The sequence below is a fragment of the Herpailurus yagouaroundi genome, unplaced genomic scaffold (genome assembly GCF_014898765.1).
Source record: "Herpailurus yagouaroundi ecotype Mexico unplaced genomic scaffold, PumYag 165, whole genome shotgun sequence".
Classification (NCBI taxonomy): domain Eukaryota; kingdom Metazoa; phylum Chordata; class Mammalia; order Carnivora; family Felidae; genus Herpailurus; species Herpailurus yagouaroundi.
In genome coordinates this window covers 13393508-13419449 of record NW_024412406.1, presented here as the reverse complement: position 1 = coordinate 13419449, position 25942 = coordinate 13393508, and the positions used below count along the sequence as shown (strand labels likewise).

Sequence of the window (25942 nt, the reverse complement as noted above, 5' to 3'; positions counted from 1 at the left end):
CCTTTAAACATATTGGTCAGGGGGTGTCATGTTAGAAGCAGTGCTTCAAAAAAAATATCTTTTGAGGATAAACCCTCCATTTTGCCCATTTTCCTTATTTTCTTGAGACTTAAAAATCTCTCCACCCCCCCCCCATTCCTGCCTCTCTTTGAAGACTTACCCCCACCCCAACCTTTTTTATTCTTGGGGTGTCTGAGCATGCTCAAACACTCCATTACTCAAGCCCCTTGGCTGGGTGTGTGCCTGTTAAAAATGGACATCGTGGGCCCGATAATTGAGTCAGCCAACTGCATGTTTGCTTTTTCATGTGTTTGTATGTATGGATGTTGTGTTTCTAAGATTAAATCCCAGGATTTAGAGCTGTCAGCGATCAATCTGGCCAAATTTTAGAGGTGTATGTTGTGGGTGTTCTTTATAGATGAAACCGCTTTCTATTGCTGTCCCCTCGGTGTTTAAGTCGATAAATCGGTGCTCTGCCATCCAAGATGCTTGATGCTGAGTTCTGGTCTATGGTAAAGTTGAGAGTCCAGTTTATATAGTTTTAGAGGACGTATAGAGCTCTTCTGTTCATCTGTTCTTCCAGTGATCAAAGAAACAGCTGTTCCCTTTCTAGTTTAGTCCCCTGAAGGACTGATAAAGCCATTATGACCACCATGGCTTTATCCCACTTCCTTTTGTTAGACCAAAAGCATTCTAATGCAGCCCAGGTCCTGCTGTTTCTTGCAAATGAGCGATAAGAAAATATACTCAAGGAGCTTACAGTACATCACAAATCAATTTTATTAACTTAAACACAAAATTATTGAAGAAAAAGTCTGTACACGATTGTGGACACAACACACCTTTATACAGTAAAGCCAAGATAAACTTTGTCTTTCCAATCTGCAGAGTACAAAAACATAAAATGGAAAGGCTAAAAAATTGTCAACTTCTGTTTGTTGCAAGCAAAAAAGAAAAACCCAAATTCGATTAATTTAAGCAGTTTGGAAAATTCACGAGTGACTAATTCTAGCAGCAGCATGAAACTTCAGAAAAAGATACAGTAGCTCTTTAGCTACTTTGGGTTAAAGCTGGTGTTTTTTTTCCCCCCAATAAAGTTCATCTAAAAAATGTCATAATAATGGAAGTCTTTAGTGCCCAAACTCATCACTGTTGGAGAAACTGTCTTATCACATAACAAAGGTGACAATTTTTATTTCCCAGCTTTATGCTTTATACACACTGTAGGTTAATAATCACCTCCGTGAGGACGATCGGGCCACGTCCACTGCCCGCAATGAACTTTCCAGGGAGGGTGGGGATCGGGGAAAGGTGTGGAGGAAAACAGAAGCAACAATCAAAAAGTTTTGCTCATTTCTAGAGACGTGGTAATGTCCTCCTTTATCTAATCAAGAAGATGCAGACCCTATCGTCTGAGCACACAAAAGTTTGCTAGTCTCCAATTCATGAGCCATCTTATTAATAAAATATATCTATCAATCATCTACATTCTTTCTGTGGGAAGAAGCATTTGTATAATCATTTTTTTTCAAGTAGTTACATATAATACATTAGTGTTGAAAATGAAAAGGTGAGGTGGTAGGAGGAACTTTGTTTTTTATTTTTTGAAATGATTTAAGACACCGCTGTGTTATTTTACCAAGGTCCTCCTAACAGCATTAAAAAAAAATGATGATGGAAAGAACAATTTGGAAAACAAAATCCTATTAACATCCATGCTTTTGGTCTTGACAACATTATCTAAAAAAAAAAAAAAAAATCCATTATCTACATATTTATAACCAGTACGTCGATAAGGCACCGCGCATGACTTTGTGCACATACTGCCTCTTACTTCACGATCAAGGCATCGCTACCTTTCAATATCATTTTCTAAACGATATGTAAAAGAATCATCCATTATTACAAATTTACACCCAAAATTCTCTCTGTACATGATTGTCTCAGTGATGTACATATTACACGTTTAAATTAGACATACTTTAAACTACTTTGCAATGTGCTAAAATTCAAAGTACTTGCTGTGTCGTGAGGCAAAGGCCTTTAATCGCTTGTGTTATATTGTCTCTTCAATTATTTGCTGTCAAAAAAGTCTGGCCGAGTGAACTGGACGGTGCTTGAGTCATACCTCCATAAAGCTGTTGTTTTTTTTTTTAAAGTCTGTTCATAAATAAGTAGAGATGTACAGGTTACCCTGGGTATGAGACACCAAAAAGTAAACTTTCTTTACAAGAAAAATCCCCTCGCCAGTCTTCAGGGAACACATTTCAGTCTTTGTTGTGCAATCAAGTTTGCTGTATCGGAGAAGCTCTTTACGTCACATTGAAGATGCGAAAAACGTAAGCGTTTGCAGGTCCTTTCTTCACAGGTTTGAACCATGTAGTTAATGCGGCAAAGCCGCATTACACTGTACTAGAACATTCTCATGGCTTATTTTCATTGGCTTCACAGTACTAGAGTCAACAGCTGTTCTGAAGAAATAGGTGTGGCCCTTCGTTGACCACAAGGGCAGAGGTGAAGACCGACAGCAGCTGTGCGTCAACGAGTTGCAATCGCGAAGTCGGGTATCCCAGCGCGGACACAGGACACAGGCCTGCTGGGTTTGTTCCTAGTCGCAGGGCAGTTGTGCGGCTTCAAAGTGCTAGGTGGCTGTTACAGGTACTCCAGTTCCAAGGCATGATGTAGGGCCATGAGGTCCGAGTGGCTGGAGATCCTCCAGAAGGGCATGGCGTGCTGTGAAAGGAGCAGACACACAGTGAGGCCAGACAGCGCTCCCAGCAAGAAGCCTTAAAACCTGCTTTGGAAATCCGCTACGATGCTCACCCCCTTTTTGCAGTATTGTGAGAACGGCCAGTTAAGATCTTAACATCACGTCTGTTTAAAACAAAAATCCAAACTTAATCCTCCCCTAAGAATACTGGACTGCACTTTAACATATAATCTGGAGTCTGTTTAAGAAAGGGATGGCTATTTCTTAAGTTGCTCTACACTGTCATTGACTATGAATTCCAAAACACAGTAGCTGTGCGTGAAACTTTGTCAAAAGCAGTCACCTTTCAAAACATGGATCCAGTGGACTTTTTGATGCTGAAAGTTTAAGTTTTCCTTAAGTTGGTAGTATTTTACGTTTTTCAAAACTTGACTGATGGCAGAAGCAACTTTTTTTTTCTTCATTTATTTCCATTAGGCATTCTTTGCACTGACCTTAAAATGGTTTTACCATATGGGAAAACTGTAAACGAACTTTTTTTGGTAGTTGATTTGAAAAAAATCAATCTAAAAATCTAGTTTAAATGAGACTATTTGTAAGACATCTAGTTTAAATGATGAGAATATTTGTAGAAGACCCGAATTAGCCAGAGATGATAAAAAAAAACAGGAAAACAACCGAGGTTACCTCATCCATCAAGGATGAGAACATGATTATAAACTGCCATTGTACAAAAGCTCTATAGTAAGTACCTACACATCAGCAAAATCTCTTTTAAATAAGAGAAAGATAATCATCATTTTTTAGAGGACAATATTCTATTTAGCCTATAGAAAAACAGCTTTTAAAAAACAGCGCGAAGACTGGAGTATAATTTTCAATTACAATTCTAAGGAATTAAAAAAAAATCCGTATCAATTTGCACGGAAGCAAACAGTGGAATTTAAGTTAATTTTTGCATGTGTGTGGGGGGGTATTATGTGTAGGTAAAATGGAAGCAAATAACTATTTTGATGTAGATCATAGAGATGTTGTATTCTGGGAATGGAAACTATTAAGTTACTTATTAACAAGGCCTTTGTCCCAAATAACCGGCTAAAAGCATGTACCACAGTCCAATGTCAAATGGACTCCATATCTTTGTCATCCTTCAATAGCGACAGTCCAGCATTGAGTACTAGAGATCTCTTTTCAAAGTTTTAGGATCTACTTGAAAATTTTTGACTAGAGCGACAGAGTGTGCTACTTTGCATTCATTTATTCCTTTTTTTTGCGTCTGCAGGGATTGTGTAGAAGATGAGCCCGGCAACCCCTGTTTTATAAAAGGACTAGGAAGAGGCCAGTTTCCCTTTGCCTGCAGAGATGGGGAAATACCTGGTAAGAGGAGGTAATCGTTAAGCTAGGTACAAAAGGATGATCATTCAGAAGAGCACTTTCTAGCCGTGTGTGTGTCTGCGTGTGTGTTCGGCGGCAGAGAATGAAGAATTCCATTGTTAGGATACTGGCTGTAAGTGAGAGAAAGACACATTTGGCTGCGGGAGCCACATGCAGCAGGGCTTACAAGGAGGTTGTCGGTAATAATGACAGCTGTAGGGTCAGGCACTCTCCTCAGCACTTCTCATAGCCTCGCGGATTCAAACCTCTCTCTAACCTCAGGGATAGATCGGTATTACCATCACTATTGCACTGATGACAAAACAGACTCGGAGGAGGAACAGAGAGGTTTAAGTAACAGCTGGCAAGGATCGAACGCGCAATTCACACCAGGTCAGCCCTGAATCTGAAGCCCAGATGCTGAAATGCCTCCTAACTGTTCTCGATGGCATTTTAATCCAGCAGTGTAAATTATCAGCCCCACAGTATACAGCTGAACACACACACACACACACTCCCTTCCAAGTTCTGAGTGAGCGACACTGAAAAATTTGAGTGACTATGATATACACATCAGATTTGAAAACTGATCAGTTACAACACAGAAAGCTGTCCTTCTTTTTCTCTCATTGGAATAAAAATTCATGTGTACTGTAAAACATGTGTAAAATGTAGAGCTTTCATTTTATAGAGAAATACAAATCATTTCTAATGCTATCCAGATAGCCCCCACAAACATGTTTCTGTATTTTATATATGTGCAGACTCCTATTTGAAATTGTGTATATATAATATGTGCCGCTCTGCATCCTACTCATTTTACTACTTAATATCAAGTCCATTTTTGACACATCATTTTGAAGGGAAATCCTCCACTACATCAAAAGTTTTCAAGTATTCTTACAGATTTAACCGTTTACTTGGCATCTATTGTCATATCCTCGTGTATTTTTGTTACTTTCTTTCTGGTCTTATTTTCTCTAATTTGCCAGAGATCAGGTGCCCCTCCCCAAAGCTGCTTCTCACGAACAAGTGAATAAAGGAAGCTATAGAGTAGTTCTATTGCTCTCACAGAATATGCTTTCAGGATGTAGCAGAGAATGCCGAAGGCTCTTCAGATAGCCATCCAGAAGCTTTCAGGACAACTACCTTCGTAAATACATATAAAAGTCCTTCTATAAGAAATGGAATGCTTTTTTTTTTCAAAGTAAGTTCAGTCAAATTCTTTTACATGTTGATTATCTGAAATTAGATATGTTTCCCCTAGACAACAAAACACATCACAGTACGCACTGTAGAATGCAATGCGTGGCAGAGAAATTGAAAAGGGAACTGAAAAAAATCCAGCTAATCCTTTGGTACACGCTTAAGATATAAATTAGGCATTTAATTCCACAGTAAACAAAGTAAAAAAATGGTTATACGTCTTATCTTTACAGGTGTAGGAGATGATGCCAGTCTAGAGTACATTTACTTTAACCTGTTCTAAACCATTCTTAAAACAAGTTTCGGAAAGGTGAGGTTATTCACAAAGAGCCCTGGGTTGGCTTGTTTACTGCCAATGAAATACTAATGGCTTTTTTGTACTCTTCCTGTACAAGAGTATCAATAAGAACCACATATCAAGTAGCACCCTGAAACAAATTCAAAAGATGGAATATGCCTGTGGTATATTACGGACACAACGCATCACGATACAGTGACGATGGGGTCATCGATTTGAGTAAAAATGCAAAAGGTTTTACAGTGATAACTGGCAACCCTTAGGTGTACCTGAAAGGGAACAGGTGATCTCTGGGACCCCCACACAAGGACTGCAACTCCACCCTCAGGACTAATTCAGAACATGAAGGTAATGATCTTTGTTATAATCAGCAGTCCTAGTCTCACAAAAATTACAGGGCTTCTACTTTAAGAAATGTGTATTTAACATTGAGTGATTATAAGACTGAATCTAGGGAGAGGACAGGAAACTCAAACTCCTCTTAACAAATAATGAGAATGTCGCAAAATAATATTTTCCCTAACTAGCCACATACTCATGTAAAGATTTTATGAATGTACAAGAGCTTCCCAGCACAAGTGGGTGCAAAGACAACCATTTTTTCCCTTCATCAGTAGTAAGCCTGAAACATGTTTCTTCTAAAAAAAAAAAAAAAATCAGGTGCCAGAATGAGGAGACCTGGGTTATATTCTCAACTCTGACATTAGGTGTGTGACTTTGAATTATGACATAGTTTTCTGGACTCTGTTTATTAAACCTAGAAGCACTCTTGAGTCATTTCCCCTAAACCTTCATTTTATAGATAAAGTCTATGACTTTAGTATTGTAGCTACAGCAGATGTATAAAATACTATGCATGGCCTATGTCCCCCATTGACAAGAATCAGTAGGAAAGAAATAAAAGGCCCAGAATTGACAATGAAGAAGTAAAACTATTTGCAGATGACATGATTTTAAAGACTCCACACACAAAAAAGTGTTAGATCTGTTGCAGGATACAAAATTAACATACAAAACCAATAGTGTTTCTATGCATTAAAAATGAATTATCCATACAAAATAAAATTATTCCATTTACAATAGTACCAAGACCAATAAAATACTTAAAAATTAATTTAATCAAGGAAAATAACTACATTAAAAACGTGTAAGACATTAATGAAAGAACTTGGAAGACATATACAAATGGGAAGGTATCTCATGTTCATGGAAGAATTAATATTGCTTCAATGTCCATGTGATCCCAAACCAACTACACATTCAATGCAAAACCCATCCAGATTCCAATGGCAGTTTTTAGAGAAGTAGAAAAAACAAACCTGAAATTTATATGGAACTACGAATAACCCCAACTGGCCCCAAAAATCCTAAGAAAAATGGGAAGCATCACACTTCCTGATTTCAAGCTATATTATAAAGCTCTTGTAATATAAATAGTATAGTACTGACATAAAAACAGACACATAGATCAATGAAATAGAATCAACAGCCCAGAAATTAACCATGTATATATATGGTCACATAACATTTAACAATGGAGCCAAGAACACTCAATGGAGAAAAGGTAGTCTCTTTAATAATTGGTGCTGGGAAAATTGGCTTCAGACATGTAAGCCAATAAAACTAGCCCCCTATCTTATGCCATTCACAACTATTAACTCAAAATGGATTAAAGACTTAAATATAAGACCAGAAACCAGAAAAATGCTAGAAGAAAACAGAAAAAAAGCTCCTTGACATGGACCTTGGCAATGATTATTTTTGGATCCCTAAAGCACAAACAAGTGGATGACATTGGACTAAACTTCTGCACAGCACTAACATGAAAAAAACAATCTAGGGGTGCCTGAGTGGCTCAGTCGGTTAAGCATCTGACTTCAGCTCAGGTCATGGTCTCACGGTTTGTGATTTCAAGCCCTGCATCGGGCTCTGTGCTGACAGCTCAGAGTCTGGAGTCCGCTTCAGATTCTGTGTCACTCTCTCTCTCTGCCCCTCTCTCAAAATTAAATAAACATTTTTAAAAAATTAAAAGTCTAAAGAATGGGAAAAAATATTTGTAAGCCACATATTAGGTAAGGGATTAATATTCAAAATATATAATAAATTCATACAAATCAGTAGCAAACAATAAATAGGTATTTTTCCAAAGAAAATATGCTGACAGCCAATAGGTATATGAAAAAATGCTCACTATCACTAATCAGGAAAATCCAAGTCAAAACCACAGTGATATCTCACCTCATGTCTGAGAAGGGCTATCATAAAAAAAGACAAGAGGTAATAAATGCTGGCAAGATTTTGAAGAAAAGAGAACCTTGTTCACTGTTGGTGGGAATGTAAAACAATAACAAACCCAGAACTACCCTATGATCTGCAATTCCACTTCTGGGTTTCTATCCAAAGGAAACAAAATCATTGTCAAAGATATATCTGTTTCCTTATGTTCATTAGAGCATTATTCACAATAACTAAGACACAGAAACAACCTAAATATCCATCAATGAATGAATGGATAAAGAAGTTGTGGTATTCACATATGATGGAATATTACTCAGTCATTAAAAAACAAAACAAAACAACTTACCATTTGCAACAACATGGATGGACCTTATGCTAAGTAAAATAAGTCAGAGAGAGAAAGATAAATACTGAACGATGTCACTTACATGTACAATCTAAAAAAAAAAAAAAAAAAAGAATCCCAAACTCCTAGAAAAAGAGATCAAATTTGTGGTTACCAGACACAAAGAGTAGGGGAATTGGATGAAAGTGATTGAAAGATATAAAGCTCTGGTTATAAGATCAATAACACTGCTTTATAGTATATTTGAAAATTAAGAGTAAATCCTAAGAGTTCTCATTTTTTTGTAGCTATAATGATAGATTATTATCTATCAAGGTGGCAATCACCTTGCAATATATGTAACTCACGTCGTTATGCTGTACACCTTCTCAAACTTAAATAGTAATGCCTATCAATTATATCTCAATAAAACAAGAAAGAATCAAGGAATAAATTCAGAGAGAAGAAAGCTCAGTTGTAAGCTGGAGAGGGTACGTTGAGCCTGCACTGAATTTGAAGAATGGGCAGAGCTGGTTAGGTAGATGGGAAAGGGCTCTCAGTCAGGATATAGTCTATGACAAGGCTGATAGGAGGGATGTACAGAAAATTTAGTATGGAGGTGATGAGCTTTGAATGATATGTTCATAATAAAGACTAATGAGGAAGGAGATTTTTCCAGGTAGAAACACTTGGAATGTCTAACTAGGAAGGATGGAATAGAGAGGTGTGGCTGGCCAGTAGAAGAGAAAGTATGCAGAAGGATAGGAGAAATGGAGTGGGTACAATGGACAGGACACAAATGAGGGAACAATTCATGTGTCCTGGTGATGGGCTGGAGGAGGGGGACACCAAATAAATCCGAGTGGGTGAACTGGGTTAGTTCATCAGCGGATATTCAGATGGAATGACACAGGATGACTAAATGGAGATATTCCATCACTTAACTGGAGCCATGGGAATGAAAAGAGCTAACCACAGATAGTAACAGAAAGGATAGGTGATGAGTATATTATTGAGAATAACGGATACCAAAGCCGAAATACTGGAAAGTAGTACAAGTTTTTACAGTGTTAGAAACAAACTATTCCCTGAATAATGGGAAAATGACACCTCCTTCCTGCTCCTCTTGTCCATGTGTGCAATTTTCTAAATCCCTTTATGCTACCTCTCCTCCTCATCTAGTATTTTGCACTTAACTCACATAAAAAGCTGGGTGCATGGACACTCACGTGTAAATTGAATTTTGCTGAATTACTAAGAATGTATTAATAAAATATTTAAAAACATAAAAGCACATAACCTTTGGCTTAGGTACTGTACTTCTAGGAATTTTCCCCAGAGATACACTTGTCCATGCATGAATCACATAAAGAACATTTGCTACAGAACTGTTTGTAATAGTAAATATGAAAATCACCTAAACGTTCAGCCTCAGGGAACTTATTAAAACATAGCGCAGCCATGTAAAGAAATTAGAGATGCAGAACTCCATACACTGATATGGAATGAATGCCAGGATACATTGTTAAAAAAAGACCATGACTGTGCTTTCATATGCGTGTATTATCTCTAGAAGATTGGCATATGGAGGTACAAATACTTCCCAAATTGTAAATAAAAAGATCTCGGAAGATAGATTATTCTAAAAATTCATCATGAAATTTATTGCACGGCATTGCTCTTTTAGTATTTGCATATCTGCTGCTACTCGAGACAGAAGTGAATTCTTTAAGAACAAAGATGAAATCCAATTCAAGATCTGGCATATATAATATGCTCATTAAGCAGTCAATAAAATTAATGGCTTTAGAAGAACAAAATTTACTGTACTTGGTGTTAGGAAGTCTCAAACCTGCAAAAAATGCTACCGTTTTTTATAAAAGCAGATCTCATTTTTCTCATATTCTGAATAAGCTTAGAATTGAACATTAGTAATCACGTTCTGTATGGCATCTTGGATGTGAGCAAATTTTAGAGTTCACATTTAAAATGGACATTTTTTGAGTTTGTCTAGTCCAAGATGGCAATGTAGGAAGACCCTGAATCCACCTCCTCCATGAATATACCAAATATACACTTATTTATGTATTTAGCAATATCTCCTGAAGAACTGAGGGTTGACTGAACAGCTTCTGCAAAACAAAAGACCAGGTAGAGAATGGCAAGAGAAACCGAGTCAGGAACGCCCAGCTTCCAATGCTGTGGATTGCAACAGGGAGGGATAGTACCAAGAAACCATGAACACATTTGTCTGTCCTGGGCCACGAAACAGAGTTGCAGTTTAAAGGGCAACTGGAATATAAAGGATCCAATCCTAGAACTCCATCAGTGAGGGAACTGCTGAAAATCTCTCTAAATTGGAGTGGCTGGCAAGCACCGCAATTTATGTTCTCTTTCCACCTTGACAGTATGAACCAGGGCAGGGTCTGGGCACCATAGTGGACCCGCTACCTCAGTGAGCCCACCAGAGCCCCAGCTGTTCCACTAAGGTGACTCTCATGGTGGTATGCCCGTGCTCACTATAGCTCCAGCCATCTTGCCAAGGTGAGACCAGCACAAAGCACCCCAAAACACTCCAGACACATACCACTTTGCTGCTGATCGCTTGCCAGGGCACCCTAGCCTCTAGGACCCTGAGAAGCCACGGCCCATGCCGGCCTTGGCTCTAGCTGCCCAGGGCACTCCTGCACAAAACACTCTGAGATACACTGGCTTATACCCACTTCAGCTATCCTGCTAGGCTCTGCACAAAGAGCACCAGGACCACCCTGACCTATGCCTACTTAAGCTCTGGTCATCCCACCAGGGCAGCCCCAGCACTGACCCCCCAAGTCCATGCTGGCCACAGCTCCAGCAGTCCAGCCAAAGTTACCAGGCATACACAGTCTATAAGATCATTCCTTCAAATTTAGGAGAAATAGCTGTTTTGCTGAATTCATGTAAACAAACATAGAAAGTCATGCAAAATGAGGAGACAAAGGATTACACTCCAAAAAATGAACGAGCCCTAACCTCAGAACACAAACTAAATGAAACGGAGGTAAGCAATCTACTTGATAGAGTTCAAAGTAATGGTCCTATAAATGCTTGCTAGCCTTAAGAGTGGATGAATTCAGTAAGAATTTCAACATAAAAAATAAAATATAGCAAAGGGCCAATTAAAGTGGGAGAATATAAAACTGAAATGAAAAATATACTAGAGGAAATTGACAGCAGATTACAGGATGCAGAACAGGTCAGTGATTTGGAAGAAAGGGTAATGGAAACCACCCAAGCTGAACAGCAAAAAGAAAAAAAAAAGTTTACAAAATGAGGATAGGTTAAAAGATCTCTTAGACAACATCAAGCAAACAAATATTTGCATTATAGGGGTCCCCTACAGAGGGGCAGAAAACTTTTCTAATTTGGGAAAGGAAAGAGACACTCAGGTTCAGGAAGTTCAGAGAATTCCCCACAAGATGAACCCAATAAAGTCCATACCATGACATGTAATAATTAATGACAAAATTTAAAGATAAAAATTTTTAAAGCAGCAAGACAGAAGTAATTAGTTACATATAAGGGAAGTCCCCACAAGGTTATCAGCTGATTTTTCAGCAGAAACTTTTCAGGCTAGAAGGGAGTGGCATGGTCTTTTCGAAGTGCTGAAAGGAAAAAAACCTACAACCAAGAATACCAGGGAAGATTATTATTCAGAATTGAAGGAGAGAGTTTCCCAAACAAAAGTTAAAGGAGTTCATCACCACTAAACTGGCATTACAAAAAATGTTAAATTCTTCAAGTGGAAGAGAGAAAAAACTATACTTAGGAGAAAATTATGAAAGGACAAAACTTCATGAGTAAAAGTAAATATACAGTAAATGTAGTAGAATAATCATTTATAAAGCTACTATGAAGGTTAAAGACAAAAGTAATAAAATCAACTACACCTATAAAATTAGTTAAGAGAACTCACAAAATAAAAAAAATGTAAACTATGACAACATGTGCATAAAACATGTAAGTAAAAATGAAGTTCTTTTAGAATGTATTTGTTTTTAAGTGACCATCAACTTAACATGGGCTGCGATATATTTAGGATATCATATATGAACCTCATGGTGACTACAAACCAAAAACCAAAAACAGATACATAAGAAACAAAGAGAAAGGGGACCAAGTATAACACAAAGGAAGAGAGCAAGAGAAGAACCCAAAAACAACCATTAATCAGTTAACAAAATAGCAAGAAGTACATCCTATTAATAAGTACCTTATATGGTCGAAATTCTCCAGTCAAAAGACATAAGGGTGATGAAATGGATACAAAAACAAGACCCATCTATATGCTGCCTATAAGGCAGTCAATTCAGACCTAAAGGCACATACGACTGAAAGTAAAAGGGATGTAAAAGATATTCCATGCAAATGGAAATAAACAAAAAAGATGGGGTATCAACGCTTATATCAGACAAAAATAGACTTGAAACAAAGACTGTAATAAGAGACAAAGAAGGGCATTGCATGATAAAGAGATCAATTCCAACCAGAGGATATAACAACTGTAAATATTTATGCACTCAACACTGGAGCACTTAAATACATAATACAACTATTAATGGAAACAAAAGGGAAAAAATGACAGTAATACGATAATAAGAGAGGACTTTAACAGCCACCCCCTTACATCAATGGCTAGATCAATCAGACAGAAAATCAACAAGGAACAGTGGCTTTGAATGACACATTAGACACGATGGGTTTGGCAGATATATACAGAACATTCCATCCCAAAACAATAGCATACACATTCTTTTCAAGTGCACTGGGAATGTTCTTGAGGACAGATCACAAGCTGGCCACAAAACAAATCTTAAAAATTTAAGAAGATTGAAATCATTTCAAATATTTTTTCAGACCCAAACAGTATGACAGTAGAATTCAATTATAAGAAAAAACTGGAAAAAAACCCACAAAGATGTTGAGGCTAATGGGTCAACAAAGAAATTAAAGAGAAAGCAAAAAATACAAAGAGACAAGTGAAAATAAAAACACAAAGGTCCTGGGGCGCCTGGGTGGCGCAGTCGGTTAAGCGTCCGACTTCAGCCAGGTCACGATCTCGCGGTCCGGGAGTTCGAGCCCCGTGTCAGGCTCTGGGCTGATGGCTCAGAGCCTGGAGCCTGTTTCCTATTCTGTGTCTCCCTCTCTCTCTGCCCTTCCCCCGTTCATGCTCTGTCTCTCTCTGTCCCAAAAATAAATAAACGTTGAAAAAAAAAAATTAAAAAAAAAACACACACACACACACACAAAGGTCCAAAATCTTTAGGACACAGTGAAAGCAGTTCCAAGAGGGAAATTTACAGTGATTCAGGCCTACCTCAAGAAACAGGGAAAATCTCAAATAAATAATCTAATCTTATACTTAAGAAAAAAGCCCAAAGTTACTAGAAGGAAGGAAATAATAAAGTTCAAAGCGTAAATAAATAAAATAGAGATTTAAAAATAACAGAAAATACCAAGGAAACCAAGATCTGGATCATGGAAAAGATAAACAAAATTAGGGTGACTGGGTGGCTCAGTTGGTTAAGTGTCCAACGCTTGATTTCAGCTCAGGTCATGGTCTCAGTTTGTAAGTTCAAGTCCCAAGTCAGTCTCTGTGCTGATAGTGCAGAGCCTGCTTGGGATTCTCTCTCTCTCTCTCTCTCTCTCTCTCTCTCTCTTTCTCTCTCTCTGGCCCTTTCCCCACTTGTGCTCTCTCACACTCAAAACATTTAAAAAAAGATAAAATTGATAAACCTTCCGCCAGACTCATGGAAAAAAAAAAAGACCCCAATAAATAAAATCAGAAATAAAAGGAGAGAAATAACAACCTACACCATAACTACAAAATATTATTAAAGACTATGAAAAATTATATGCCAACAAATTGGACAACTTAGAAGTAATGGATGGATTCCTAGAAACATATAATCTTCCAAACATAATCAGGAAGAAATAGAAAATCTGAACAAACCAATTACTAGTAATGAAATTGAATCAGTAACCAAAAATTTCCAACAAACCAAAAATGTCCAGGACCAGATGGTGAATTCTGTTAAACATTTATTGTTCCAATTTTAGTTTATGTGCTGCTGAAGTAAGTAGCCTATCAAATATTTAAAGAAGAGTTAATATCTATTCTCTGAAAGTATTCCCAACAATAGAAAAGGAAGAAAAGCTTCCAAATACAATCTAGGGGATCAGCATTACCCTGATACCAAAACCAAAAACACTATTTAAAAAAAAAAATTACAGGCCAATATCCCTGGTGAACATAAATGCAAAAGTCCTCAACAAAAATTAGCAAATCACATTCAACAATATGTTGAAAGGATCTTTCCACCACAATCAAGTATGATTTATTCTGTTCAACATCTGGAAATATATCAAAGTGATACACCACATTAACAAAATCAAGGATAAAAATGATCTCAATTTGCAATCTCAATAGATGCAGAAAATAAATTTGACAAAATTTAACATCTGTTTGTGATAAAAACTCTCAACAAAGTAGGTTCTAAGGAACGTACCTCAACATAACAGAGACCACATATGACATAAACCCACAGCAAACATCACACTCAATGGTGAAAGACTGGGAACTTTTCCTCTAAGATCAAGAACAAGACAAGAATTTCTACTCTTATACTTTTATTTGATGTAGAATAATTAGAAATGAAATATAATAGCATAAAATAGAAGTCCTAGCTGTAGCAATGAGACAAGAAAAGGAAAAGCCATCTAAATTGGGAAGAAAGAAGTAAACTGTCACTATTTGCAGATGACATGATACTATACATAGAAAACCCTAAAGACCCATGCAAAAACTATTAGAAGTAATAATGAAGCAGCAAAATGAAATTAAGAAAACAATTCCATTTACAACTGTACCAAAAAGGATAAAATACCTAGGAATAAACTTAATCAAGGAGATGAATGAACTATACTCTGAATAAAACACTGATGGAAAAAATTTAGGATGACACAAATAAATGAGAAGACATTCCATACTCACGGATTCAAAGAATTAATATTGTTAAAATTCCCATACTATCCAAAGCAATCTACAGATTCGATTGCAATCAATACTGAAATACCAATAGCATTTTTCACAGAACTAGAACAGATAATTCGAAACTTTGTATGGAACCACAAAAGACCCTGAACAGCCAAAGCAATCTTGAGAAAGAACAAAGCTGGAGATATCACAGTCTTAGATATTAAGGTACACTATAAAGCTATAGTAATCAAAATAGTATGGTGCTGGCACAAAACAAACACATAGATAAAGAGAACAAAACAGCCCAGAAGTAAACCCATATGCATATGGTCCATTAATCTACAACAATGGAGTCAAGAATATACAGTAGGGAAAAGGCTGTCTCTTCGATAAATGTTGCTGGGCAGAGTGGACAGTTATATGCAAAAGAATAGAACTAGACCACTTTCTTATACCATACACAAAAATAAACTCAAAATGGATGCAAGACTTGAATGTGCGACCTGAAACCATCACAGTCCTAGAAGAAAACATAGGCAGTAAGCAATCTCTTTGACATCAGCCTTAGCAACATTTTGCTAGATGAGGTCTCCTCAGGCAAGGAAAAACAAAAGCAAAACTATGGGATCACATTAAAATAAAAAGCTTTTTGCACAGCAAAGGGAACCATCAACAAAATGAAAAGGGAACCAACTGAATGGGAGAAGGTATTTGCAAATGATATATCTGATAAGGGGTTAATATCTAAAATGTATTAAAACCTTATGTAAGCCAACACCAGTAAAACAAATAATCTGATTAAAAATGGGCAGGGGACCTGAATATACATTTTTCCAAAGAAGATATACAGATGAAAGAGAGACATATGAAAAGATGCTCAGCACATCACTAATCATCAGGAAAATGCAAATCAAAACCTCAATGATCACCTTATACCTATTGGTGTAAGGCTAACATCAAAAAGACAAAAAATAAGCAAGTGTTGATGAGAATGTGAAGAAAAAGAAACCCTCACATGCACTGTTGGTGGGAATGTAAATTGGTACAACCACTGTGGAAAACAGTATGGAGTCTCCTCCAGAAATTAAAAATAGAAATACTGCATCCAGTAATTCCCCTAAGAATTGCACTTACCCAAAGAAAATAAAAAACACTAATTCAAAAAGATGTACGCATCACTACATTTATTGCAGCATTATTACAATAACCAGGATACGGAAGAAAGCTAAGTGTCCCCTGATAGATGAATGGATAAAAAAAGATGTGGTATATATACGAAGGAATATTACTCAGCCATAAAAAAATGAGATCTTGCCATTTGTGGCAACATGGATGGACCCAGAGGGTATTATGCGAAGTGAAATAAGTCGGAGAGAGACAAATGCCATATGATTTCACTTAGACGTGGAATCTAAAAACCAACATAAAACAAAGAAACAAAAAGCTGAAGCAGCCCCACAAATTCAGAGAACATACTGGTGGCTGCCAGAGGGAACAAGGGTGGGGGGATGGGCAAAACGGATGAAGCAGAGTATGGAATGAGCAAGTCGTGGTGATCAAAGGTACAGCATAGGGAATCTAATCAATGGTATCATGCTAGTGTTGCACGGTGACAGATGGTAGCTACACTCGTAAGAAGCACAGAATAACGTATACAGTTATGGAATCACTGTGTTGTACATCTGAACCTAACGTAACACTGCGTGTCAGCTACACTTAAAAAATCTAAACAAACAAATAAATTAGATAGACATTTATTGATGAAGGCTTTGCCATTACGCAATAATGGATGCTTGCTATTTTCTCTCTGGTGTTCACACGTGATTAGTTTTAAGTAGTTCTCAGAAAAGTAAGCAAAGGGAGTTTAGTTGTAGAGTTATAAAACAAGGCCACTTTTACTCTAGGAATGAAAATTGCTGTCGTTATGCAGAAGACCGTTACATTTGATTTTTTTTTTTCATTCATACGTATGCCTACTCTTGTATACTGGATTAGGGAAACATAGATTTCTATGATACAGAAAGAAAGCCTGGCACATTTTGACAACAAAAGACACATCAGAAAAAGGGATCCAGAGGTAGATGGCTTCTCACGTTCTCTGAAGCCTTTCTAGGAACAAAGAGATCCTGGCAGAAAACTCTTGTAAGAGATCTTTTTGGAATACAGTTGTTCCTTTAAGTAAACAAAGGTATTTTTAACGTATTCTCTTTGAGGGGGTGTGTTCTCAGGCTATGAATTATAGAATTAGATGAAATTACTGAGGAAAGCCCTGGGACTATATTGGCAAAGAGAACAAAGGTGACAGAACAGACTTCAGACTTCAATTGACCACCAGGAAACCGGCAACGGGCAGAATACTTACTGGTTTCATTTCTGAGCTTGAAAAAAGGAACTACCTCAAGCAAAAGAACATTATTTAGAGAGATGTATTGGATTTTTTTTTTAATTTTTTTTTCAACGTTTTTTATTTATTTTTGGGACAGAGACAGACAGAGCATGAGCAGGGGAGGGGCAGAGAGGGAGACACAGAATCGGAAACAGGCTCCAGGCTCCGAGCCATCAGCCCAGAGCCTGACGCGGGGCTCGAACTCACGGAGCACGAGATCGTGACCTGGCTGAAGTCGGACGCTTAACCGACTGCGCCACCCAGGCGCCCCTGTATTGGATTTTTAAAAGGACTTAGAAAACTAAGAGAGACAAGCTAAATGGTCAGAATTGATCTAGAAGAACTGCAAAATGGTTTGATTTTGCAAAACATTTTATGACTGAAACTCACAGAGTTTCACTATTTTATTTAATAATCTAGAATGCTCACAAACTATATCAGAATTGATTTTTTCTTAAAATTTGAAGAAAACCTGGGAGAAAGAGAACATGGTTCTATCTGCCTCCTGAAAGGGGGAAAAAAAAGCAAACATGGCATACTTTATTCTAATAATTTAAAAAATAAGCATGAAAATTCTTTTTTTGTGAATCAAATCATATTTAAGATATGTAAATAAAGTTTTTAATCTAAAGGGACTTTGGGCCACATCTCACGGTCCTAGTTTGGCTACTCCCAAGTTCTGTGATCTTGGCCAGATTATTTACTTTCCTGAACCTTGGTTTTCTCATATATAAAGTGGGTCTAAGGACTCCTTCCTCACAGAATGATGGTGAGGATTTAATGAAATAATGGATAGGAAGTGCCTGAGAGTGAGTCTGGGACATAATAAGGGCTTTATAATTGAGAGTAATTCTTTTACCATTATGATTATTAATCTTTCTACAGCATGGATAACCATCTTATTTCTTTTTAATTTTTTTTCATGTTTATTTATTTTTGAGAGAGAGAGACTGAGTGCAAGCGAGGGAGGGGCAGAGAGAGAGGGAGACACAGAATCCAAGCAGGCTCCAGGATCCAAGCTGTCATCACAGAGCCAGACGTGGGGCTCGAACTCATAAACCATGAGATCATGACCTGAGCCGAAGCTGGACGCTCAACCAACTGAGCCACCCAGGCACCCCACAAAGTACTACTATAAATACTAGTTAACCGAATAAGGTTAGACAGAATATAAGACAGGAATAGTCAGATTTGTCACTGGGGAGGATTGATGACATCTGAATTTTATGCAAGGCTATCAGGAATCTGAACCTTCTGAAAAATCCATGCCTTGTACATAATACACATAAACAGTCTTGAAACTCGTGGTCACGGTTTTGTTAGAATTCCCACACTGGCGGGTCTCAAGGTGCCAAGAGTTTGTTCACAACAGATAGTATTGGACCCTTACCACATTACACTCATCCCACAAAATCAAAACAGAAAACTGAAGCTAAGAATATTCATTCACAGTCAAAAAATTCAAAGAGCCTGTTCTTCACGGGCAGCTGCCTAATTCTTTTCGGCACAGGTGTGTTTGTCCCAAGTAAAAATAACAACACGTTCAAAGATAAACAGTGGAAACAGTTTTAACTGTTCTGCAGAGAGAACAAATACTCTTAGCCCTATTACTGTAATACTTCCAGTTGTAACATTAAACTGAGAATTCCTTTACTTTTTCCACGTTATGCTCACCCGTGATGAACATCTAAGAAACCTGCTACTCTGAAAGGTTTAGCAAGGGACTCACCCCAAGAAGCCTTGCTAGGACCCACGGGATTCCACGGTGCTCTAAGTCACCACTTTTACAAGCATCTTTCGGTCTACCACAAGCTAGCAAGCCATGTTTTGGCAACCTTCTCTTAAAATTAAAACTTTTTGGTGACTGGTAGAGGAAGAAGGACCAGTCTTGGAGGGGGGGGGGCGGGGTGCAGATTCACATCTTTGGCCCTGGGCCGCGGGGCCATGAAATGCTGCTTTCCACTTTGACACTCCTGACTATCCCACTAGCCACGAGGAGGTCCTGTCTAGGAACGGCGTGGGGATTCCAGAGGCTTTGCTAAAAAGACCTAAAGTCTGGATTCCCATCAAACCTCTCTTTAACTCTCCAGGGTTGAGTTTGGGGTATTCTAATTTAGTCTGGGGAAAATTTCCTTTTATGAAAACAGCCTTGAAGGGCCGACAGATGTACGTAACCATCATGGTGGTTGCCCACCGGTGAACCTGGAATGTCAGAACGAGCCGTTACATTGCACGTGCAGCTCGGCAAACCTCTGTTGGATCTGAATTGCGTGTGGGTTTCCATCCGCACCAATCCCACTCAGGGGGTGCGTAATCCCGGGCACACAACTGTGCATCAATGGGTATAACTGAAATAAGCCATCATTTACAGAATTCGGGTCACTTTCTACGGTTTTGTTAGAATTCAGAGGCACTGAAGGTGAATTAAATCATCTTCAGACTCTATAAGAAGGCTGGCCATGCGTCATGCTGAATGCTGCGTCTATATGCTGGTGACTTTCTGCATCGCTTCCACTGCATACTGGAATACTTCAGAAGAGATGAATTGTTGCATCCGTTGTGGAATTGTGTAGTGATGTCTATCAGTGAGTGTGTGGGGGAAAGGAAGGGGAAACAGCTGCATTGGTTAACCTTGTAAAATACTTAATTAAATATATTCTTCAATTTAATTTAAATCTCTTCAATTAAAAAAAAATATTTAGAGACTATGCGTCAAGATGTAGAGAGTTGTAAAAAAAGTTTTGAAAACAAATTCTCAAGCAACAGGCTAAGCAGAATAAGATCCCTACCTCTTGAGCTCCCATTTTACTGCTGCAACAGGCATATCCATAACTACTTACTAACACCGCTACCTTCTGTTGCACACTTTATACGTATCAGGCTGTCTTACGGCTTTCACGTCTTAACTAAATCTAATCCTTAACACAGCCAAAGGAGCTAGATGCTGTTATGACTGCCATTTATAGAAAAGGAAAGAAAAAGAGGAGGGGTACATAATTCTCAAAGTCAGAAAACTGGTAAGCAGTGGAGCTGTAACTCAAAGGCAGGCTGTCTGCTCTAGAATCCAAGCTATTTACAACAGCTTTTCCAATTACAGTGTGAGTGAGAACTACTATAATTAAGCTCTTACAAACAAGGGGAATAGAAATGGTGGTACACGAACTGGATTTTGAAAAACGATTAAGCCAGCAATAGTAGGGCACTGGGGAAAAGATCATTCCAAGTAGAGGCAAAAGCCCGGAGGAAGAGCTAGGCATGGCTGAAGGGGCCGCAATGTCAAGTGCTGGGGTGAGGAAGATTGCACAGGTGGGCTGTACGAGACTAAAGACCCTGAGTGGTCCCTGAGTGAAGAAATGTGGTCCCCTCTTCCTCTGCTCTCTTTGAAATGCAACGAAAGACATTAACGAGAAAGCTTTTGCTAAGGGAAACGGCAGAATTACACTTGCAGGGATGCAGAAGGATAGAAAGACGTATGATGCACAAACTGGGAGTCGAGGGACCCACGGTTGGACCCACCCCTCTCCTCTTCTCCAAGTGTCCCAACGGAGGTGAGGTGCTCACCTTGTGATAAAAGGAAGACACTGTACTCTAGGACAGCAAATGGTTTGGCAAGCCAGCTCCGACTAACCGGTAGAGGCTTTCTGAAGTAATATCTGGAAGGTTCTTAGGCTGGATCCAGGCTCAGGCAGATTTTAATCACTTGGCAATGTCTGCCACCACGGCCAAACGGGATATGCTCACATGGACACCACAAGTGCGTCATCTCGGGTGGCGGCTACAGCACTAAACCTTCCTTTCTGCTTAAAAGTCTATGTTCTATGAAGACCAACCATCCATGACCTTTGCGTTTGTACAGGGCACTCTTCAAAAAGATCATATTTATTTAATTCTACTGTCCTTTTTCACTGCTTACAGTTCTGAACACGTTTGTAATTTGTTTCAGAGACACTGAACGTGTTTAAGTGATCCAGGAATGAGCAGTTTGAGGACTAAAAAATTAAATGGTGTAAAAACCCCATCGATGAACACTCACCTTTTTTGCCCCTTGTTCTTCTTCCACACCATCTCCTATAACAACGTACACCACTTTTCTTCCAAACCTTTGAATTATCCTCTCAAAACAGCTTTCCTTGCCTGATGAACAAAAATAGATGATAAAAAATGGAAAGTTGGGGTAACTCAGCACGATAGTGCTTGAACTTTTTACACGAAAGCTTCCTTTATGCTCCTGATTCCACTCTATCCTACTTGCACAAACGGGAAAAGAGTGCTTTTGGATGCCATTTGGGTAGAACGGGGAACAGCACAGTAAACCAGAAACCGCAAATTATCCATGTGGTGTTCTGTCCTTTGGAAATGGTCAATTTGTGATATTTTTTTTCTTAAGAACTCATTTATTAAAAAGCAGGGTCTAGTTGATCACGGTATATTTGGGAGAAAATACTGTTTTACAGCAGTACTTTTTTTCCTATGAGCCAAGACTTGACAAAGGCATTTGATTCTGGCAACAAATTTGAACTGGATTTTAAAAAATGTTTCACGATAGACTAAACTCTGAAAATAATATCTTATCCAACGTCTATTGAGAAGGATGAGAAAAAAGAAAAAAAAAACCCAAGAAAACAACAACAAAAAACAACTACCACCCTGAGACTGGTTTTGTTATAGTAAGAGAAATCAAACAGTGGAATTCATTTCTTCCTTCATTTTCAAGTTGGGATTCCCAACTCCATCCTCCCCTCGCCAAGCCTAATGTGTTTACTTGAAGTATTCCGGTAAAACTGTTTCTGAAACAAATGTCAGGTAATTTGGGGCACTACAGAGATCATGCCCACCCTACCCAGGCATCTGATGTCCAATAAAGCCCTTTCCTGGAAGACAAGCGGGATAAAGGTAACAGAATACCTTTATCTATCTATTATCTTTCCCATGTCAAGACTTCATTTGGTCTCTCTGAAGGCACATCCTTGCAGTTAATGCATCCATTGTTGCTGCTTAGAGAAGAAACTGGTGTTCCAAGTCCCAGGCTGCCAATAAGGTCATTTTCATGGACAATGGGACAGTTTATAGTTTTCAAATGTAAATGGCTGAGCAGGCCCGCATCTCTTTCAAATAAGGATCAGATATACTCACGAACAAATTGCTTGTTTGCTTAAACAAATGTCTGCTTTATATTTGTATTTTGCACTAAAATCTCTGGTTTGCATCTGACAGGACGAAATCGGGCCAGCTTTATTCAAAGGATGTAATTTCAATGCTTCTTTGGTTGCCCACTAAACTGTGAAATATTAAATCACTTTGAGAAACAAATACAAAGTGTAGCTTTCACTGCAAAAATATACAACCCAAAACTTAGATGTCATGAAACTTTTTTCCTCCTTAGAGGGAAATGTTTATGTGTTTTTGCCAAGTTGCCTTTTCATGGGAAAGGGAAGGTAATTAAACTCAATGTTATTTCAAGGTAAAGCTGTATCGGACAAAAAAATTTCTCGCCTGTACCCTGTCTCCTCTAGGCTTCGCTGTGAATTCTGGGTCATATAGACGTCTTCCATAATAAAGACTAAGAAACCGAAGCTGACTTTTAGAAGTTAACTGGAGCTCCTACATGGAGTTTCTTATTTTGATGAATCCATTTTGTCTGAAAGAATGTCACAGCTCTGCTAAAATGAGATACCAGTCCTCTCCTCCAATGACTGCCATTTGCCTACAAGGAAAACTCCTGGGTTTTCTGCATTGACTCCCAAATTGTATCTCTTCTGATGGCAAAATTAGCAAAACTACCAGAGTTTCAATCTCTACTTTGCTTGTTAAAAATACCCCAGGAAAGCAATTCTACCTCTAAGGTTGAGGTAATTTCTGCCACCACTTTTTAATTCTAATTTTTTATTTTGTATTGATAAAAATTAAAGTTCAAGATCACAAACAAAATGCCCATTTAAAAATACTTGATATGTACTTGCTATTATAATTTTCTGTCATCCTAATATTTTCAAATTGTTTAAATTATTTGGGAATGGAGTTCAATGTGCATGACAGGTAATAAACTACTTGTTCTTTCCTTGTGGGAAGTTAAGTACTATCCCTTCTGTTCTATAGGCTTCTTTGGAAATCGTTCTTTCCTGTGCTGGTAAACGTTTACCATGGACCACTGTTTACAAAACACGGTATGATTCCTCTCTATTGTTATGGAGAACATAAACACCTGACTTAATGTAAACTGTTATTTTTATGGACATGCAAACAATCAAACATTTTGGTTACACTGGGCTACGAGGAATTCTATTTGGTACATTCCTTTTTCTTTATAAGTATTTTCTAGCAGGAGGCATCAGTCATTCTCCACCTCCAGCTATTTCCATTGGACAAGGCTATCTGAATATCCCACCGGCTCTTCATAATCTTTACTATCAAACCTGATTTCCCCCTATCAGTTAACAGTGTCATTACTGACCTGGGTGTTTAAAAGAAACCTCTGTGTCAGCCTTCTTCAGAATAAACAACTGTTTATTATTCATTTTGTTCAACAAGCATTTATTGAGTACCTACTATGTGCTGGGCACCATAGCTACAATGGTGAGCAACAGGTTTAGTTATCAAGACACTACACTCTTATAGGAAAGATCCAACTATGAACAATTATAAAAGTAATTCTTTAACAATAATTTAGTAAATGCTAGTAAGGAAAAGTACAGGAAGTATAAAAGTGTAGTCAGATGGAAAATGAGATTCCATTTTTACTCTTTTTTCTTTAGATACAGTTGAGCAGCCACAAAAACTTTCTTCCCACCTACTAGGATCCTCATCCTCCATCCCAGAACTCACTAAAATAACATCTCATTAGGGTGGTAAACAAGGCCACCTAGGACTAGACCTAAGTCTACGTTTCCAGAATCAGCTTCCCTGGACCCACGACTACTGGACAAGTCCCTCAGCAGGGAACACACTTCAATGTCTCTATTTCCTCTCACTAGCACATCTGCCTACAAAACTCTTAGTTAGCCTTCTATATCCAGCTCCAATGCCATTTCTTCCTTTTAATTTTCATGGACACTTGCCCTCTTCCCCCTCTTGGGTGGGAGTAAATGTTTCTTCATTCAAGTGGAAATTCAGGCATTTAGTGGTTGAACTCCGTAGGGTATGGAAAGGAGTCTGGACCCTGGAATCAGACTAGTTTGACTCTTGTCTTTACTGGCTATCAACTTGGACAATTAAGTCTCTGAGATTTAGTTTCCTCATTTGTAAAATGGAAAGGTTGCAAAGTTTGATTTTAATATGGAAAATGCTTAGAACAGCTCTGGGCATCTACTAAATATGTGATAAAGGCTCATTTACATACCGCTTTGTCCTATTACAGTTATTTAGATGTCTGCTTCCCCTGCTAGATGGTGAATTCTGTAAGAACAGAAGTCATGTCTTCTTTTTATCTCACTTTTATTCTGCTTTGGTTTCTATTCTCATGAAATGTCACATTACTCTTCTTTCCCAATTATGATTCCTTCTTTCAAGAACTTAATTTTTTTTTTCAGTATCCCCATGACAAAAATGGGAACCCAACTGTTTATACATGTTGAATTAAAATAAAGCAAAAAAAATAGTTCTAGTGATAACAGTTTAAAGAAAGCTATTATTAGAGTTGTTTCACTTCTACTTTGTGCATCTCTATACTACTATTTGTTTTAGCATATTAGATATTTTTGTTGATGTCAGTTAAAAAGAAAAATAAGACAATAATCTAGAATTGATGCTAAATTGACTATAGATAAAAGGTGTAGGTCTTTTTAAATGCTTATTTTTGAGAGAGACAGAAAAAGAGAGAGCATGAGTGGGGGAGGGGCAGAAAGAGACAGAGACACAGAATGCAAAGCAAGCTCCAGGCTCTGAGCAGTCAGCACAGAGCCTGATGCAGGACTCGAACTCATGAACCACAAGATCACGGCCTGAGCCAAAGTCGGATGCCTAACACTGAGCCACCCAGGTGTAAAAGGCATAGGTCTTAATGTTAGTCAGTAAAGTAAAATGTCTTGAATGAAGCTGCATGAGTTATGGCTTTTATTTCACTTGATGTCTAACGCCAGTTCTGACATAATAAAATTAAATTCTTCTGATTTTTTGACATCTAGTACTATGAAAAAGTCTCAAATATTGCCTTTCATTTTTGCTAGCCTGAAGGAGAAGAGTTGATTGTAAAACAAAACAAAAGCAGCTCACCTATTTTTGTTGCACTGTAAATATTTTCTATTGGAAATACAATTCCTAATCCATATAGCAGGACTTTCGCCAATGCTGGGATAAGCTGAGTAGTTGTTACTAAAATATTCACACAATTCGTCCTATGAGAACAGAAAGTAAAAAAAAAAAAAAAAAAAAAAAAAAAAAAAAAAAAAAAA

At 38.0% G+C, this 25942-nt stretch overlaps 1 protein-coding gene across 13 annotated transcripts in view; it reads right to left on the bottom strand.

Moving 5' to 3' along the window:
- Positions 1-756: 756 nt before the first annotated feature.
- The window catches only part of EYA1 (EYA transcriptional coactivator and phosphatase 1), a 172793-nt gene continuing 147607 nt past the window's right edge, over positions 757-25942 (bottom strand). For all 13 annotated transcript variants that reach the window (XM_040487612.1, XM_040487619.1, XM_040487613.1 and 10 more), the window contains 3 exons: positions 25764-25885; positions 21589-21689; positions 757-2733 (listed from right to left, as the gene is read on the bottom strand). In XM_040487612.1, coding sequence (XP_040343546.1) covers positions 2653-2733; positions 21589-21689; positions 25764-25885 — 304 coding nt within the window. In that variant the 3' untranslated portion in view covers positions 757-2652. The remainder of the gene's footprint in view (positions 2734-21588; positions 21690-25763; positions 25886-25942) is intronic.